This window comes from Lithobates pipiens, unplaced genomic scaffold (genome assembly GCF_037356315.1).
Source record: "Lithobates pipiens isolate NorthernLeopardFrog02 unplaced genomic scaffold, aLitPip1_a1.2 Scaffold_3, whole genome shotgun sequence".
NCBI classification, from domain to species: Eukaryota; Metazoa; Chordata; class Amphibia; order Anura; family Ranidae; genus Lithobates; species Lithobates pipiens.
Window position 1 is genome coordinate 225861493 of NW_027507790.1, and position 17440 is coordinate 225878932.

The 17440-nt window shown below is 42.8% G+C and overlaps 1 protein-coding gene across 1 annotated transcript in view; it reads right to left on the minus strand.

Moving 5' to 3' along the window:
• The window catches only part of WDR70 (WD repeat domain 70), a 436397-nt gene that overhangs the window by 129051 nt on the left and 289906 nt on the right, over positions 1 to 17440 (minus strand). Inside the window, exons 12-13 of the mRNA XM_077462835.1 lie at positions 4505 to 4589; positions 1071 to 1209 (exon numbers count right to left, since the gene is read on the minus strand). Coding sequence (XP_077318961.1) covers positions 1071 to 1209; positions 4505 to 4589 — 224 coding nt within the window. The remainder of the gene's footprint in view (positions 1 to 1070; positions 1210 to 4504; positions 4590 to 17440) is intronic.

Here is a 17440-nt window from a genome sequence, read left to right on the forward strand (position 1 = left end):
CCCCCCCAAATCCCCCAACTCCCTCTGCCATTTGTAGATCAAATAATAGGTCCTGCCTTCTTACCCCATCTTTCTACTTTTTTGCTTGTTTTCTTAAATTCATATCTACTTAACAATACACAAATGCCCTTTTTATTTTTAATACCTTTCTTGTTGCAATAAAGTGTCTAATTTAGGTTTTGGTAGATGCTTGAGTGTTAAACAATCTGATAATTTCTTACATTTTTCAAGGACTGTTTTGGTGATATCTCAAAGGTTCTGGGTCTGCACACTGGCCTAATTATTTAACACAGGTATTTATTTAGCACTAACAATTTACACAGTGCTTTAAATATTGTACATTCACATCAATTCCTATTTGCAAGGAGTTTACAAGTCATTACCTAGCATACAAACAGATACTACTGCCAATTCATACACCAGCCATTTAAGCTACCAGCATGTCTTTGCAATGTGGGAGAAAACCAGTTTCCACCTAAAAAAAACACACACAAACTTCATGCAGACAGTGTCCTAGTTGGGATTTAAACCGAGGACCATAGTGCTGCAAGGCATGAGAACTTACTACGGAGCCATTGTGCTGCCCACGTTATACAAGAAGACTGCAACAGGAGAAGCCAAAGCACATAGAGGTGGGCTGGAAGACTCAAGTCTCCCAGGTGGACAGGAGTTATTCCAGGGAGCCAGGAATTATTGCAGGGAGACCATTCTGTTCCAGTTACCAAGAAATATAAGAAGTTAAGAGCAGACTAAGCACATCAGGCTCCAGCCATATTCAAAATATTAAATTTCGGTGGCTTTTTACATTTTTATTTTAAATTATCCGCTGTTATTTTTACCACTTTATTGGTTGATAAATACAAATTCCAATCAGCCTCCAGTAGACTAAGCGTAGACTAAGCATATCCACTCATCATAAAAAAAAAACAAGATCAGCTACAGTACAAGTAGAAAACCATGCACTGCTGTGTCACATCCTTTAATAAAATAAAAACCATACAGATCTAAAAAAAAAAAAACACATTGATTTTAGTTGCTTGCTATACCTATATAATGAACATAATACTTACAGCATCTGTGACTGGAATTTCATAAACTTTCTTGAAATCCACCAGGTCAAAGAATAATAGCTTTCCACTACCTTCGCCTTTCTTTACTGAAGTTCCAGTAATAAGGAGTTTATCGTCTGGGCTAAAACAACAGTCTGACCTGTGGAAATGAACAACAACCAAAACAATTCATTTATAGGGCCTACATAATCAGAGTCCCCTTTATCTCCATTGTATGCACAGAAAGTTATCAGATCACAAGATTTCCCTGTCGTCAGGGGCCTCAACAGCAATTTGGAACTTTGTGGCCAGATTCACCCAGCTCCCTGATGATATTGGCTGCATAGGCTCTAATTGAGTGCACTCCAGCACTATCACCTGCTGAGTCTACCTTTGACATTCCCAGGGCCTTAGAACAGGCCAGTCCATCGGTTCCTACGACCATCTCTGACTCTGATTGAGGGTACCTACAGTGTATCTCTTAATAGACTGTTCTTGAGGCTCCACAGACTGTGTGCAGCCTTAGATTCGCCAGGGGTTGTTTAGTTGATGCAGTGCATACTATCCTGCACTTGGAGATTTAGCCTGTTGTCTCCAGGTTTGGGTCTTTCAGGGCCCCAACAACTGAAAGGGCCTTCCCTCGGCTCCAGCTAGCTATTCAAGATATTCCTCTATGCAGACTCAAAGAACCGTGGAATGTCCTGGGCCCCACTTGAGAGTGTTAGAACTATTCCCCTTTGCAAGGGAATTTGCTAAACATTGATCTAGGTCCTTGGTGGACCCACCACTGACCTACCTTAACAGGAACACTACCAGACAGGTAGAAGGCATGCTGATCATTAAGGATTCTACTGACTAGCAGTTAGAATCTCACTTTAATATCTCAGTTTAATCCAGCATGTTTTTCCCTCCTAGCCATGTTGGCAGTGATCGTACTCTACCAAACCATGGAGGAATGGGTTAAATCGCGCGCAAAACAAAAATCTGCCCACTGCCTGTGTAGACCCCCAAATTATTGAACAAGTGGAACAGACCCCTGAAGCTCTAATACTTCAGCTGTGATGGCTTACTGCAAAAGCATATGGGTCTAATGTCCATACAGATACACAGAGCACTTTTCTTAAGGTGCTGGGAAGCTGATGCCACTTCCAAATAGCATCTGACTCGCTTTGCCTCTGAGGGACTTTGTCTCTTTGGTCCTTGATATTGTGACCAGGCATGCAACTACAAGAGTATACTCCTGCCTCAGGGTAGAAGGCCTAGGGAGAGGTTGGCTGAATCCCATTCTTCTTCTGCTTCTGCAGTAGGTGTCTTCACTATTCCTCCTCGTTCTTGTGTTTTCTTGTCCTATTTTTTTCCCAGTCCTTTCGAGTTCCATTCTCCGTTGTTGCAGGTTTCTGAGCAATCCAATGGGTCTGTCGCTAAGGATGGATTAGCCCCAGGTGCAAAGTGGCTGGAATAGTTACTGCTCCATGTATCCAGAGGGCTCCATTCAATGAACAACCACAATCCCCGGGACTACTGCCTGATTCTGCACAACAGATTGTGCCTTTTATTTTGGTGAAAACTGCCTTTATGAGGTTTCCAGGATCAGACTTCACTGGGCACCCTCTAGGTGCTACCATGCCTTCACCACTGATTGGGAAGCTTTCCACAACAGCACAGGTGGTCTAGTGGTCTAGTTCCTGTGCTTGACAATACCACAAATCCTAGGTTCGCTCACAGCGAGTGCTTAAGGACATTTTCTGTGGTGTGCCTCAGATCCTGTGTGGGAGGTAGAGGTTGTCCCCACATCTACCTGGAATGTTAGCAGAGAAAACACACTAGTCTCCTGCTGCACGTCTCCTCTGCTAGAAACAGAATATGTTTGGATGACTTTGTAGGACCTGTCCACAAGGGATTAAGTGAATGCTCATATCAGAACTGCTACGACTCCCATTCGTTGCTTTAGGGCTGTTGACACTTTGATGGACTGGGGGGACCAGGAGCTTTCCTAGACATCTAGTTTAAAGTCAGGGATAGGTAGGGAAATTCTTCCACACAATTCTTTTGGAATGTTCCAGAGGCACACCTTATGTGCCAGACAAGCTGTACTAGCTTCGTCCTCAGGTTGATCCCATCTCACCAGTCTGCGGCTTACATTTAACACTTTCCTATTCTGGTCTTTCATCCTAGGATTTTTTGTTGTATTAGGTTCCTTCTTGAGACCTGTTCCTTTGAGAGCTTGAACAAATTTCTTGTGGATCACAGCAGTTTTTGGGTCCTGCTCTTCCGCCATGGGAACTTGTTGTGATTTGACATATTTTTGGTAGGTTTTTGGATGATCATCTTCTCGCTGGTTCAGGTGGTGTTACCTTCTGTATGGAGTAATTCCCCCTTGGTTGTGACCTTCCTATCTAGGTCTTGAGCATCGGGTTGTCACTCCATGCCCTCCCTAAGGTCATATTAACAGATTCCCCTCATCTAGTATCAGATTTAGGCTTTGGCCCTTTAAGCAGCTCTTGGGCTACAGGTGGTCCCCAGTTTTTTGTTAGGCCTGTTAGCAGTTGTTGCTGTGTTACCCACCCAGTTGGAATGCCTCTGTCCCCAAAGTATCTGTATTTATTTTCCCCTCAATGGATGAGAAAAAAAAGGATTTTTGTATTCAATTGAAAATCCTATTCTTGGTGTCCACCAAAGGTTTAAAAGCTCCTCTGCATTTATGTTCATGCTCTTAGTACTGTTGGTTTCAAAACTAAGGCATGGTGGAAGGAGGAGGGGTTATCCTGGACAGGCCTACAATTTTTGTTTGTGACTGTCCGATCCACATGTAGGCGGCATTAAGGCATGAGTTCAGGCGTGTTTGGATACTAGTCTGCATCCACTTTCGCTATCCTGCCAGGAAGTTGTCACTGCACACTGCCAATCATAAGCCGCCAAGGAAGACCCTGGACAGCAAGCTCAACAGCTTATGATTGACAGAGTGCAGCAAAGGCTTCATGGAAGGATAGATGAGGTAATTTTGGACTAGAATCTGAACATGCCTGAGCTTATTTGTAGTGGCAGTATAACCCAACAGTTTGAATCCCTGTTCCCCTCAATTGATTTCAAGAAAAGGCTTTTATGGCGAGTTCAAAAATCTATTATTACGGTCTATTATTAGTAGCAGCTTTTATGCATGTGATCATATTGCATCCATGTGGATTGTAAGTGTGTTATCCAAGTTTTACACTATATCTTAGTCACCAGAAAGCAGATATAAGATTGGATGCAGGCTCCTTATGTTTGAACTTCCCAGAACCATGACACAGAGTCAGTGCACTGAACAAATCAGAACAGACAATGCTGTATGTAATATTCAACCTTTTGTGTGTTACTCCTGTACATATGACTAATTGTTTAATATCAATGTGTTTTAAACAGGCTGTTCAAAAACTAGACACAAACCAGAAGCTAAATAGTAATGGGATACTTACATTGGGAAGTAGTTGGACAAGCCGTTCACCATGTGGATAGGATTCCTAAAGTTCCTAATGTCCCATGTTTTAAGTGTATCATCCCCTAAAACATTGAGTAAATAAATTGTAGTTAGCATTGATGAAGAGGCATATTAAAGAGACCCTGTCACAAACCTGAAAAGTAAATAAAAGTTTAGAAAAATCTATTATTTTACATTTTTACTTGCAACATTTTTTATTTACTTAATTTGTTTCATGTCAATCTTATATTTAAAAAAAGTGAATACTCCAGTTTACAGCCTTGCCAGCTTCATTTCCGATGCATCAGAACACAGACGCCTCCTCATCCCCATTACCCCTCATTCCTTCCATAACTTCTCCTAGAGCACAGAAAGTTATCAGCTCACATGATTTCTGGCAAAATTAACAGGTATTTTTTGTACATATCGAACAGATATAACCAGTGGCGTAACTAGAACCTTCAGGGGCCCGATGCAAGAAACCATGAAGGGCCCCACTGAACCCCAGCCAGGGCCCTTCCCTCCAAGTCTGGCCGTGGAACTCCAGGGCGTGGTCACAGGTATGACCTTTGTGAGCCCTGTAGTTCCACCACTGGTATCAGTATTTTTTTTTTATTATTTTTTTTTAATTTTTAAGTGCCCCATTGGGGGACTGTCCCTAGGCAGGATGGGGTTTCCTGTCCCCAGAAGAGATGAGGTCCTTTTCTCCCGGGCAGATGAAGTTACTGCCCCCAGGTGAGAAGGGGTCCCTGTCCCCAGGGGAGGTGGGGGTCCCTGTCCCCACGTGAGAAGAGCTCCCTGTCCCCAACGGGAGATGGAGGGGGTATGTAATGGTGTGTGGGGGATGGGGTCCTCTCACTCACCATGACCAAGCTGTAGGCCGTGCACTCATCCATGTTGACCTGGGCTCCATCCAGTGTGCTGGATGGGCGAGCAGCATATCTCCCAGAAAGACCTTTCATCATCTGTGTATGACGGGGGAGGGGGGCTGGCAGACAAGCCTGCAGTGTCCTCCGGGGAGCTCTCATAGGACTGCACTGCATCAGTGTGCTTAAAGTTTGTTTACCCGGGAGAAGTATGCAGTGCAGTGTGGGCCAGACTCAGGTGGGGTGGGACTCTGGCTGGGGAGAACAGACATTGGACTCAGCGGCAATGCATGGAGCAGGAGAGGGGTACTCTGAGGAGCCGGCCGAGGACACAGGTCATGCGGGGAATGCACAACTAAAGAGCAGCCAGTGCGATAGTCGAGCATGGAGCTCTGTTAGTCACCCTCCAGCTCCAGCCACCCATGTGCATGGTGCACTGGTACCCCTAGCTGCCTATGCTGCTGCCGGCCATATGTAGAGGGGGCTGCATGGGCCCCCTGCATTACAGGGCCCAGTTGCGGTTGCAACTGCTGCACCCCCTATAGTTACGCCCCTGGATATAACTAGGGCTGAAACAACTAATCGATTATGAAATTAATCGATTACTATTTTCATAATCGATTAATCGGCCAGTAACAAAATGGGTTTAAAGTTGATGAGTCTGATGATATTTACCAGATTGACTCTTTAATATTATATCTATCCTCTAATAGTATATGCAGTATATATCCTCTAATAGTATATACAGTATCTCTCCTCTAATAGTATATAAAGTATATCTTTCCTCTAACAGTATATACACTATATCTCTCCTCTAATGGTATATACAGTATATCTCTCCTCTAATGGTATATACAGTATATCTCTCCTCTAATGGTATATACAGTATATCTCTCCTCTAATGGTATCTACAGTATATATCCCCTCTAATAGTATATACAGTATATCTCTTCTGTCTGTTATTCTCAGAGTGGATTCGATAATTTGCTCCCTAACCATATAGTTGGTTATTTATATTTACCACTGCATATAGAGATATTTAAGAATAAATTGCCTTTTTTTTAAACTTTACATATTAACTAAATTATACACCACACTTTTTTTAAGGTTATTAACCGATTCATTGAAACAATAATCGGCCAACTAATCGATTATGAAAATAATCGTTAGTTGCAGGCCTAGATATAACAAAACACTTCCTATGGTTTATTATGCAGACAAAAAGAGAACAAAAATGATGTTTATTGTTTATTGCAGAGGATTAACCCCTTAGGTTCCACAGCGAGTATAAGCAGCATGTTTACTGCATTTGTGGGGTGCTACTAATTCTTAATGGTCCCCCCCACGCATCAGTAAGCATGGTGCATCTTCATGCATGTCAGACCGCATGATGCCACAGCATTATGCGGCTTGATTTTCTAAAAAAAAAGAAAAAAAAGAAAAAAATGAATGGGCTGCCTGTACGCAGAATGCAGGTCACACAAGTGTGAACCTAGCCTAAACCATTCCCAAAGTTTGGTGTAAGTATCTATTATAGAAACTTCCAATGTATATCTAAAAGAAGGGGGGAAGCACAAGGCTAATAAAGTATAGCAGGGTTCTGTAAGAAGGTGGAGAATAGGAATAATTTCTCCTGGCAGCGACTCCAAATATTGTAACTTCTGTAAAGTGCATAGGGCAATCTTTCTCATCCAGGGTTCCTCCAGAAGTTGCTAGGGCTTCCTTGAGCAACTTTTGCCTCTCAAATGAGAAATCATTGACACCAATGATCTGTTGTGTATCTATAAAGGGGGAAATCTTCCCACTGATCCACAAATGTAAGGAGCATTATTCCCAGTGATCATGACACCATTGCACTGTTAGCTGTATATACACGGGTCCACTGACCCTGGAAAGTTATTTCAGTGGTTCCTCCATGTTAAGAAGGTTGAGGAAGGTTATAGTAGAGGTAAACTGCATTTCTCTATTTGAGACATATTAGTGAACAGAGATACATTGTGAAAATCAAACTTTGTTCCATTTCCACCCAGATATTATGAGCTTTATTTTAAAAGATATTTGAACAAACATTGGATCGTCACTCAAACACTGCCTAACGATAAAGGAGATATACTTGATTAAACACACACAGAAAAGTTAGCCACTTTAATTAGTTACTGAAAAAAAAATATCAATAGATGTAGTGGTGTACTGTGGGAAAAGTAAGTACAACTTAGGACACTAAGCTTGTAATGCCCCTTCTGGCATAAATTACTTCTTGTAGCGGTTTTGCATAACCGTCCACCAGTTTCTAACATTGACTTGGTAGAATTTTTGGCAATACTCCATGCAAAATTCTAGTCCTTGCAAGATGTTTGGTAAAAAAGAAAAAAAGAAAAAAAAGAGGATTAACGCTGCGCTAAAAATGATGTTAATTGATTATATATGATGAAGATAAAAAGCAGCTAGCACGGGAGTCTGGATACAATAACTCAAATGACTAAAGTGCAAAAAAGTGCAGCGCTAATAATAAGAATACCAAACAAAATTAAATTAAATTATCCCACCAAATTGACATAGAATGAATAACAGTGATATCGAATAAATATAAAAAATTAATATACTTATTTAAATAATTATCCCTCCAAAGTGATGTAAAATAAATAACAATAATACATTTATTGAAAAAAATATAAATTATTTGAAATCAATACCAAAGTAATGGTGAAAAATCACTTAAAGTAAAACTAAAGTAGACACCAACAGCACTAACATGTGTTGGCACTAACAAATAAGTACCATGGTCCATTTTAAAGTAAAACTAAAGTAGACACCATCCAAAATTCATAACCATCCTGACATGGGCAGCAGGACAACAGCGGGAAGCCTGTGGAGACGCCGCAATCTTTTTGTAAGTGCAATTTTTTAATTACTCATTAAATAAGTGTTTAAACAATTACACTATTGAGGCATTTCTTGTTTTTACTTTTTGAGCGGCATGATTGCCATACCCATTTTGTGAGCTGCCTGAGAAGTCAGTATAGGTATTGGGGATACCTGAGAATTTTCCCCTATGCCTGGAGTGACCATTGCAGTGTGGTCATTTGGAGTCGGTAAGGGTTATTATTACTCACTTATGGTGTGCCACCTGTTTGGATATAGTCACCGATTGGGATAAAGGAATCTGTCTTCACTTATCTGAGATTGGATTGTGTTTTTCAGCACCTTACGTGGACTATTTCCTTTCTTTGTACACTATTATTTCATGTCATATTGGACTTTTTTTTATTTATTTTTCTTTTGTTTATGTGTATATATTATTTGTATTGGTTATGTAGTATTGTTTGACACTACGGGGAGTTTTTTAAACACATGTCAGGATGGTTATGAATTTTGGATGGTGTCTGCTTTAGTTTTACTTTAAGTGATTTTTCACCATTACCTTGGTATTGATTTCAAATTATTTATATATTTTTTTCAATATATTTCTTATTGTTTTATTATTTTACGCCACTTTGGTGGGATAATTATTTAAATAGGTATATAAATTTTTTTATATTTATATTATATTATTTATATCCCACACCCAACTAACTGTCCCCGAGCCACCCCCATCAAATCATTCTCTGCAGCTATTACCTTTTGTACCACCACCCCCTCCCTTTAGAATGTAAGCGTTACGAGTAGGACCCTCCTGTACCTTTTGTATTGTACTGTAATTGTGTTGTCCCTCCTATACATTGTAAAGCGCTGCGTAAACTGTTGGCGCTATATAAATCGTGAATAATAATAATATTAATTTTGATTTATTTAATTTATATCCTGTTATTCATTCTTGCAAGATGTTTACCTGGTTTTCTTGTATCAACAGTCCTTTCAAATGCTCCCATAACATGTTAATTGGATTTATTAAGAGCTTTGAGTATGTCAGTCCCTAACCCTTAATTTCTACTTTCTGAGACATTCCTTGGTAGATTTTCTACTGTGCTTCAGAACATTATTGTGTTAAGATATATTTCCAGTTTAAAGTGGATTCCCTGCTAACAGCTGAACGTAAACAGAAGATTTAAAAAATAAGAAAAAATAATTAAAACAAAAACTGCGTGGGGTCCCCCCCAAAATCCATACCAGACCCTCAGGTCTGGTGTAGATTTTAAGGGGAACCCCATGCCAAATTTTTAAAAGAAAATGGGGGTCCCACCAAAATCCATATCAGGCCCCTTATCCGAGTATGCAGTCCGGCAGGCCAGAAAAAGGGGGAAATGAGCGTGCGTCCCCTCCTGAATCTTATCAGGCCACATGCACTAAACATGGGGGGGGGGAGAGGGGGGGCCCAAAGCACCTTGTCCCCATGTTGATGAGGACAAGAGCCTCACCTAGCTCCGCCCCTGAACACTTCCTGCCAAATGACAGCTCCGCCACCTCTCGAAGATAGAATAAATAAACTAAGGGGTGGGGCTATCCGATGAAATCACTGGGTGATCCCACCCCCTTGTCATCAACCCGGCATGCCCCACCCCCCTTTTGTGATCTGCATGGACGGATAATGGTTTGTTATGGATTTTGAGAGGGACCTCCACACCATTTTTTTTTTTTGGCATGGGGTTCCCCTTAAAATTCTTACCAGACCTAAGGGTCTGCTATGGATTTTTTCTTTGGGGGGGCCCCCCCCAAGTAGTTTTTTTTATAATACCGCATTCTTTTGTTTACATTCAGCTGTCAGTGGGGAAACCCACTGGCAGCCGATGAGTCATTGGTTGTTAAGGATGCAGCGGCTCCAGTTCCTCAACAGCCAGCATGGGCCGAGCTGTGATTTAAAATTCTAAAATCTTAGAATAACCTGTCAAACAGAAATTACACTGCGGATTTTCACCGCACTCACATCAAAAACAGATGGAATTCACACATCAATGTGAACTGAGAATAAGAGTGTAAGGCCGCGTACACACGCGCGGACTGTTCGCCCAACTTTGTCCGCTGAACAGTGTTTGGGCGGACAGTCCGCTCGTGTGTGGGCTTTCAGCGGACAGTTTCAGCGGACAGTTTGACGGACAAGGTTTTACGGAATTTCCGAAAAACTGTCCGCTGAAACCTTGTTTCAGCGAACAGTCCGCTCGTGTGTAGGCTTGTTCGTCAAACTAAGTTCCGCGCATGCTCAGAAAGGATTTACACGCCGAAAGTTATAATGCAGTGTATAGGACGTCGTATTTTTCGTCCCGTCGTACGTGCCGTTCACGTCATCGCGCACGGTTTCAGCAAACTGTTCGTCCGTCGTGTGTGGCCATGTCCGTCCATGCTAATTTTGAGCGGACTGTTTGCCGAAACTGTTTGACGGACAAAGTTGGGCGAACAGTCCGCGCGTGTGTACGCGGCCTAAGAATGAATACACTATGAACATTTTATTGGTAATTTGTTCAAGTATATCACCTTCATCTGTAGACATTATCTAAATGAAGATCCAAAGGAGTTTCGTATATCCCAAAAAGACGGGCTGCTGGCTTGTATAACATTGATGTGCATTTTAAAGTGTTTTGTTGCAAGTGCAACCTTTTTTACTATAAATAAAACGTTTAGAGCCAGTTCACACAGGGGCGACCTGGGATCCGACTTCAAGTCGCCCCAAGTTGTGCGGTTGAGAAAATCAATGGACGTGAATGGAGCCGTCTTAATGTATACTACTGAAGTCGCTCCGACTTCAGAAAAGGTTCCTGTACGACTTCAATCCGACTTCTAGGTGACTTGGAAGTTGCCTCCAAGTCGGATCCCCTGTCTTAACTGAACCAACTTTCCAGGAAGGAAAAATAGTTTTCTAGGCAAAACCATCCCTCCCACAGAGCTGATTATTATGTGATTGGCCACTGGCATTCCCTGTCCTGGAGGCAACTTCAAGTTGACTTGTAAGTTGCCTTAAAGCGGAGGTCCACCCTAAAGTGGACCTTCCGCTCATCGGAACCCTCCCCCCCTCCGGCGCCACAATTGGCACCTTTCAGGGGGGAGGGGGGTGCAGGTACCTGTACAGTACAGGTATCTGCACCCACTTCCCGGATAGCTCTCTGCGGAAAGGGGCGTAGATTACGCCCCTTTCCGAAAGTCCCCCGCTGCCTGCTGGGAAACACACAGATCCCAGAGGCAGCGGGGACCATCCTTATTGTGCAGCGCGACTCGCGCATGCGCAGTAGGGAACCAGGAAATGAAGTCGAAAGGCTCCACTTCCTGATTCTCCTACCCAAGATGGCGGCGGCAGCACCCGAGAGACGATCGAGAGATCGGCTTCGGGTGCCGACATCAGGGGAGCGCGCTGGACAGGTAAGTGTCACTATTTTAAAAGTCAGCAGCTGCAGTATTTGTAACTGCTGGCTTTAAAAAAAAAAAAAACGCGGACTCCCGGCGGACTCCCGCTTTAAGTCATGCTGTGATTCATACTCAAGTCGTGTCCAAGTTGCCTCCCAAAGTTGCGCTGGAAGTCGTGTTGCCCCTGTGTGAACCGGCTCTTAAGCATTTTATGCTTTGGCAAGTTTATAATTTTTTTGAGGATCTTCCATGATCAAATCTTCTTGAGGGCGTATTTCTTTATTTCAACATAAAGGTTCCCTGGATGGATACAGGCCCTGGCTGGGTTTTGAGCCGCAAGCTATACGGACCTTCTGTAATAGGAGCTGGTAAGTAAGCATTCTTTAACCACTTCCCGACCAGCGCATGACGATGTACGTCGACAGAATGGCACGGCCAGGCATATTGGCGTACATGTACGTCCAATCTTCAATGCCGCCCTGCCATCGGGAGCGCGCCGGCGGCGGCATGCTCCCGCGCTGGTTGGGACCCCCGTGAGTCCGGTCGTGGGACCTGCGGACTCGATCGCCGCGGGCATACCCGCGATCGTCTCACGGGACGGCTGAATGGAGGAAATGCCGTGTAAACAGCATTTCTCCATTCTGCCTAGCAACTAGTGACGCTGATCTCTGCTCCATGTGATTGGAGCAGAGATCAGTGTTCACTAAATGAAAGCCCAACCCCCCCACAGTTAGTAACACACCCCTAGGAACACTTAACCCCTACACTGCCACCCACTGGTTAACCCTTTCACTGCTAGTGTCATTTACACAGGAATCACTGCATTTATATATAGCAGTGATTACTGTATAAATGACAATGGTCCCAAAAATGTGTCAAAAATGTCCGATGGGTCCCCCACAATGTCGCAGTCACAATAAAAATCGCTGATCGCCGCCATTACTAGTAAAAAAAAAAAAAAAAAAAAATTATTAATAAACATGCTATAAAACTATCCCTATTTTGTAAACGCTATAACTTTTGCGCAAACCAATCAATAATCGCTTATTGCGATTTTTTTTACCAAAAATATGTAGAAGAATTGGTATCGGCCTAAACTGAGGGAAACATTTTTTTAAAATATTTTGGGGGGATATTTATTAGAACAAAAAGTAAAAAATAATGCGTTTTTTAAAAATTGTCGCCCTATTTTTGTTTATAGCGCAAAAAATAAAAACCGCAGGGGTGATCAAATACCACTAAAAGAAAGCTCTATTTGTGGGAAAAAAAGGACGTCAATTTTGTTTGGGAGCCACGTCGCACGTCCGCGCAATTGTCAGTTAAAACGACGCAGTGCCGAATCGCAAAAAGTGGTCTGGTCTTTGACCAGCAAAATGGTCCGGTCTGAAAGTGGTTAAGGTGGTTTCATCTCTTGGACTTTTTATTTAATTTATAATATTGATGAAACTTTTCCTGAAGAAGCGGGTTACCGCCTGCAAAACGCAAACTGCGTCCAAATTACAGAAACCCACTGTGCTTTACTATAAGGGAGCCACCAAGAATCTGTATTCAAGGAGTACCAGATGGTTTTGGTTATATTTTATGTGCAGCTTTTGTGTGTTTTGTATGTTTTTTGATATGTACACACATGCAACTTTTATCATATAATAAATACTTTTTACAAAAATTGGGTACCATTATAGTCCTTATATTTAGTTTGTTAGGGTCCATTATTTTGTATGTTGTAGATTAGGATGAGGTACCAGACCTACATGGTCTACCAAATGAGGGTCTCTTATTGAGAAAAGAACAACTTATCCTGCACTCTGGTGTCGGGATCATCAATATGTGATACAGGCAGCAATGCCCGTCTAGGCTATGAGGAAAGGGGTTCTCCCCTGAAACGCGTCAGCCATTGTGTTGGGGAGTCGGTTGATTTACTTGACATCAGGTCCGGGCTTGTTGATGTTCGGTGAGGTGGACCCTGCTGTATTGATCATGCCTTTTATCAATACTCGTTTGTGAGTAGCCATTTTGCTATATGTTTGGTTTGAATAAAGCTCTGTCTATGGTAATGCACTAGGTCAGTGCGCCCTCCTTTTCTGTTTTGGTCTCTTATTGAGGCCTTCCTCCCAATTTCCTATTTTTCACCACGCAACAATATAACTATGCTGTTTGAGGCCTACATGACTGTTGTTCCTGGAAGCAATTGAGGCATAAGAGCTGCACAAGAACACAGCACTGCGTGGTGTCCACTAATGTAACAAACCTACAATGCCTTGGTGGTTTCCATATTTCTTCCCAGACTAATATCTCCATATATGGAAGTCAGCAGTACATAAAACCTAGGATATTAAATTTACACATGTCCTACAGCCAGACTTTGTTCTTCACACTTATATTTAAAGAGAAAAGAAAAGCACAATCTGTCACTGACATTACAGCATAGAATGCATTTATCATACTGGGAAAGAAGAGCATTTCTTTGTAGAGACCAGGTTTCTCTTTACATTTAACCCTTAATGGCTAACTAAGCGTGGTCAGTGTCGCCGTCTCGTGAGCTGAAGACCAGTTGCAGGAGTTAAATCGTGTCCTATTTTAATCTACACATTGAGCAGGTGTGTTACTGTAAAACCCTGCACACATCTGTGTTAGTTGGTCCCCTTCCAGCTAACTACTCTAAGTTGAATTTACGCTACCTTACTGCTCCATTTCTGGATAGAGTACAAGTGAGTCATCAAACTACAGTCACAACACATTAATGAAAAAAAAAAGAAGCATAAAATATTGCAGGTTTCTCACCAATAACTCGCTTTATCCCCTCAAGAGAATGGTTTTGTAGGGTTTGAAAAACGTGAGCTTTAAACCTAAATAACAGGCACAAAAGCCCAGTTTACATCAACGCAAAATCAGAGGAAATGGTTCCCCCAGAAGTACTTTTTACTGGGAATTAAAATACTCAAGTCACTTTCATTTGTCAGATTTAAAGCAGAACTACTGGTTATGCCATGTTGTTTTCCAAGCTAGTCCACTTTGTAATAATTATGCTGTTACCACGAATGCTCCTATACCTGTATACCCCGTCAGGGCTAGACAAAACCCAGTTACCAAGTCTTTGGTAACTGGACCGTTCAGTAATAAGTCTGCATATATGGCATACATTTCTGTCATGTCACAATATACAGGAACAGTATCAATTTAAAAAAAGCTGCATGGTTAAAGTGGAGAGAGACTGTAAAATAAAAAATAGCATTAATATTCTTAAAAAAACAAACAAAAGTTTAACTTACCAGAAACCCCTGTTGCTAGGCAGTCTTCCTAATCTGCCAGTCTTCCCAATCTGCCTCTTCCTATTCCGCGGCGCATCCTCCTCTTCGGCGAGTGGCCCCGTTGCCTTCTGGGACATATGTGTGTCCCAGAAAACAATGTGGCCATTCACAAAGCGTCACACGACTCGCGCATGTGCAGTAGCAAACGGGCAGCGAAGCCTGTTTCCCTTCGTTAAGATGGTGGCGTCGGCCTTGGGAGGGGGGGGGGAGGGCGAGGGCAACATCGCAAGCTCGTTGGACAGGTAAGTGTCCTTATTGAAAGTCAGCAGCTACAGTGTTTGTAAAAAAAAAAAAAAAACATGGCCGGAATGCCCCTTCAATCACTATAGGGGCTCATGCAAACTGCATCTCAAAGAAGCGGCTCCTACAGGCTTTTGAGTTTTTTTGAGCTCTCATTTTTTTTTACTGCCTGGAAACTCCCCTCCACGTTAGCCAATGTTTCCATGCACACTATGGCTTTTTCAGGCGATTACAGGCAGGAAAAAAAACCCACCAAACTCATGCATTTGAGAGGAGATTTTGAGCAGAAAAGACCCCTAAGTGCCCAAAAGAGTGCGAAAAAAGCTGAGGTAAGGCCAAAAAAAATGCTTATGCTCCAAAAAGCTCAATAAAATCTTACAAAAGAGCTCAAAAAAGCACAAGCTTCTTCAAGCATTTAGGCAGAGAAATTAAAGCTTAAATGCCTCTAAAAGCAGCTTTTTTTTGAGCTGCAGTGTGCATGAGCCTTAAAGTGGTTGTAAACCCTTACAACACACTTTGACCTACAGGAAAGCCTAGATTAAGGCTTACCTGTAGGTCCAAGAAATATCTCCTAATCCTACACGGTTTAGGAGATATTTGCAGAAAGACAGGCACCGCTGTCAGCGGCGCGCAGGCGCACTGAGGTCAACGGCGATATGCCGCGAGTGGCGGCTCCCGTGCGCATGCGCGGGAGTGACGTCATCGCGGCTTCGCCGAATGACAGCGGCGGAGCAGCGAGACCCACTGAGAAGATGGATGCGGCGGACTACAGGGGACAGCGGTGACGTCGCTGGCTCCTGTGTCAGGTAAGTGACATCAATCATGCCATGATTTTGGCACAATTGCCGCGGGGTAAATCGAAACATGCGTCACCCAAAAGAAGCTCATGTTCCTTTTTTTGAGACAAGTGCAGCGTGTTGTGAATGCAGCGCAATTTATCACGCAGCAATTTTGGCAAAACTGAAGCATGATTGGGGTGCCGTTAAGAAGTAATGACATCGCACACGCATCCCGCGTTTTGCAGTGATCGAAATTGAGAACTAAATCACTGTGATTCTGCCCATGACCAGGTGTGAATAGAGCCTTAGGGGTCAATTCACTGATGCCGCGTAAACACGACCGGTTTTTCCGTCAGAATAAACTGACGGTTTTTCCGAAGGCGTTCCACTGAAACGGTCCTGGCTACACACAATTGCACCAAAGTCCAATCGTCTAGAACGCGGTGACGTACAACACGTACGACGGGACTAGAAAAAGGAAGTTCAATAGCCAGTAGCTGCCCATACGTTGTTTTTGGTCCGTCGGAAAAGCATACAGACGAGCGGTTTTCCCGATAGGAATTAACTCCGTCGGAAAACATGTTCTATTTCTGGGTCCGTCAGAATTTTTGAAAAAAAAAAAAGTCAGATGAAGCCCACACACAATTGGAATATCCAATGAAATGATTCTGTCTGACTTTTTCTGCCAGAAAGTCAGACCGTGTTTATACAGCATAAGAGTTAACAGCTAATCTTATGCGGTAAAATCAGGCACCGAACCAGCATGCACCGGTCCGCTCCACCCCTTACCTATATAAGACATTTCAGACAGTGGAGCCTGCAGTAGGCAACCAGCTTTCACCGACGCCGGGAGCGTCTTTTTTTTTTTCTTCTTTCTTTTCGGGTTCGGCGAGAATTGTGATTGACAGTGGATTCACATTGAGGGACACTCTTTTTTTGATATTTTTATTAAAAGATTTGTCAAAAACAGCTTGTGCGTTTTTAATACCTTGTGACACTTTTTTGGTGAGTAGGTAGGAGTATGATGTACCCGATACTCATTCACATGGGGGGGGGGAAGAATCTGGGGGCCCCCTTCTTAAAGGGGGCTTCCAGATTTATATTAGCCCATATCCGCAGGCCCCAACAACCACCAGGCCTGGTTGTGGGGATGAGGCTGCATGCCTGAATAAGGGTCTGGTATGGATTTTGGGGGATGACCCCACGCCGTTTTATCTTTTTACATTTTTGGCATGGGGTTCCCCTCAAAATCCATACCAGACCCGAAGGGCCTGGTATGGACTGGAGGGGGGACCCCATGCAGTTTTTTAAAAATACTTTTTAAATGTTGTTTTTTTTTTCTTTTTACAATTGGCTGTCAGCAGGGAAGCTCGCTGACAGCTGATGAGTCATCGGTTAAGAACACAGCGGTCGGCTTCCTGGCCCGCTGCTTAGCAATCAGCTACTTGTCAAAAAACAGCCTGGGGGTTGA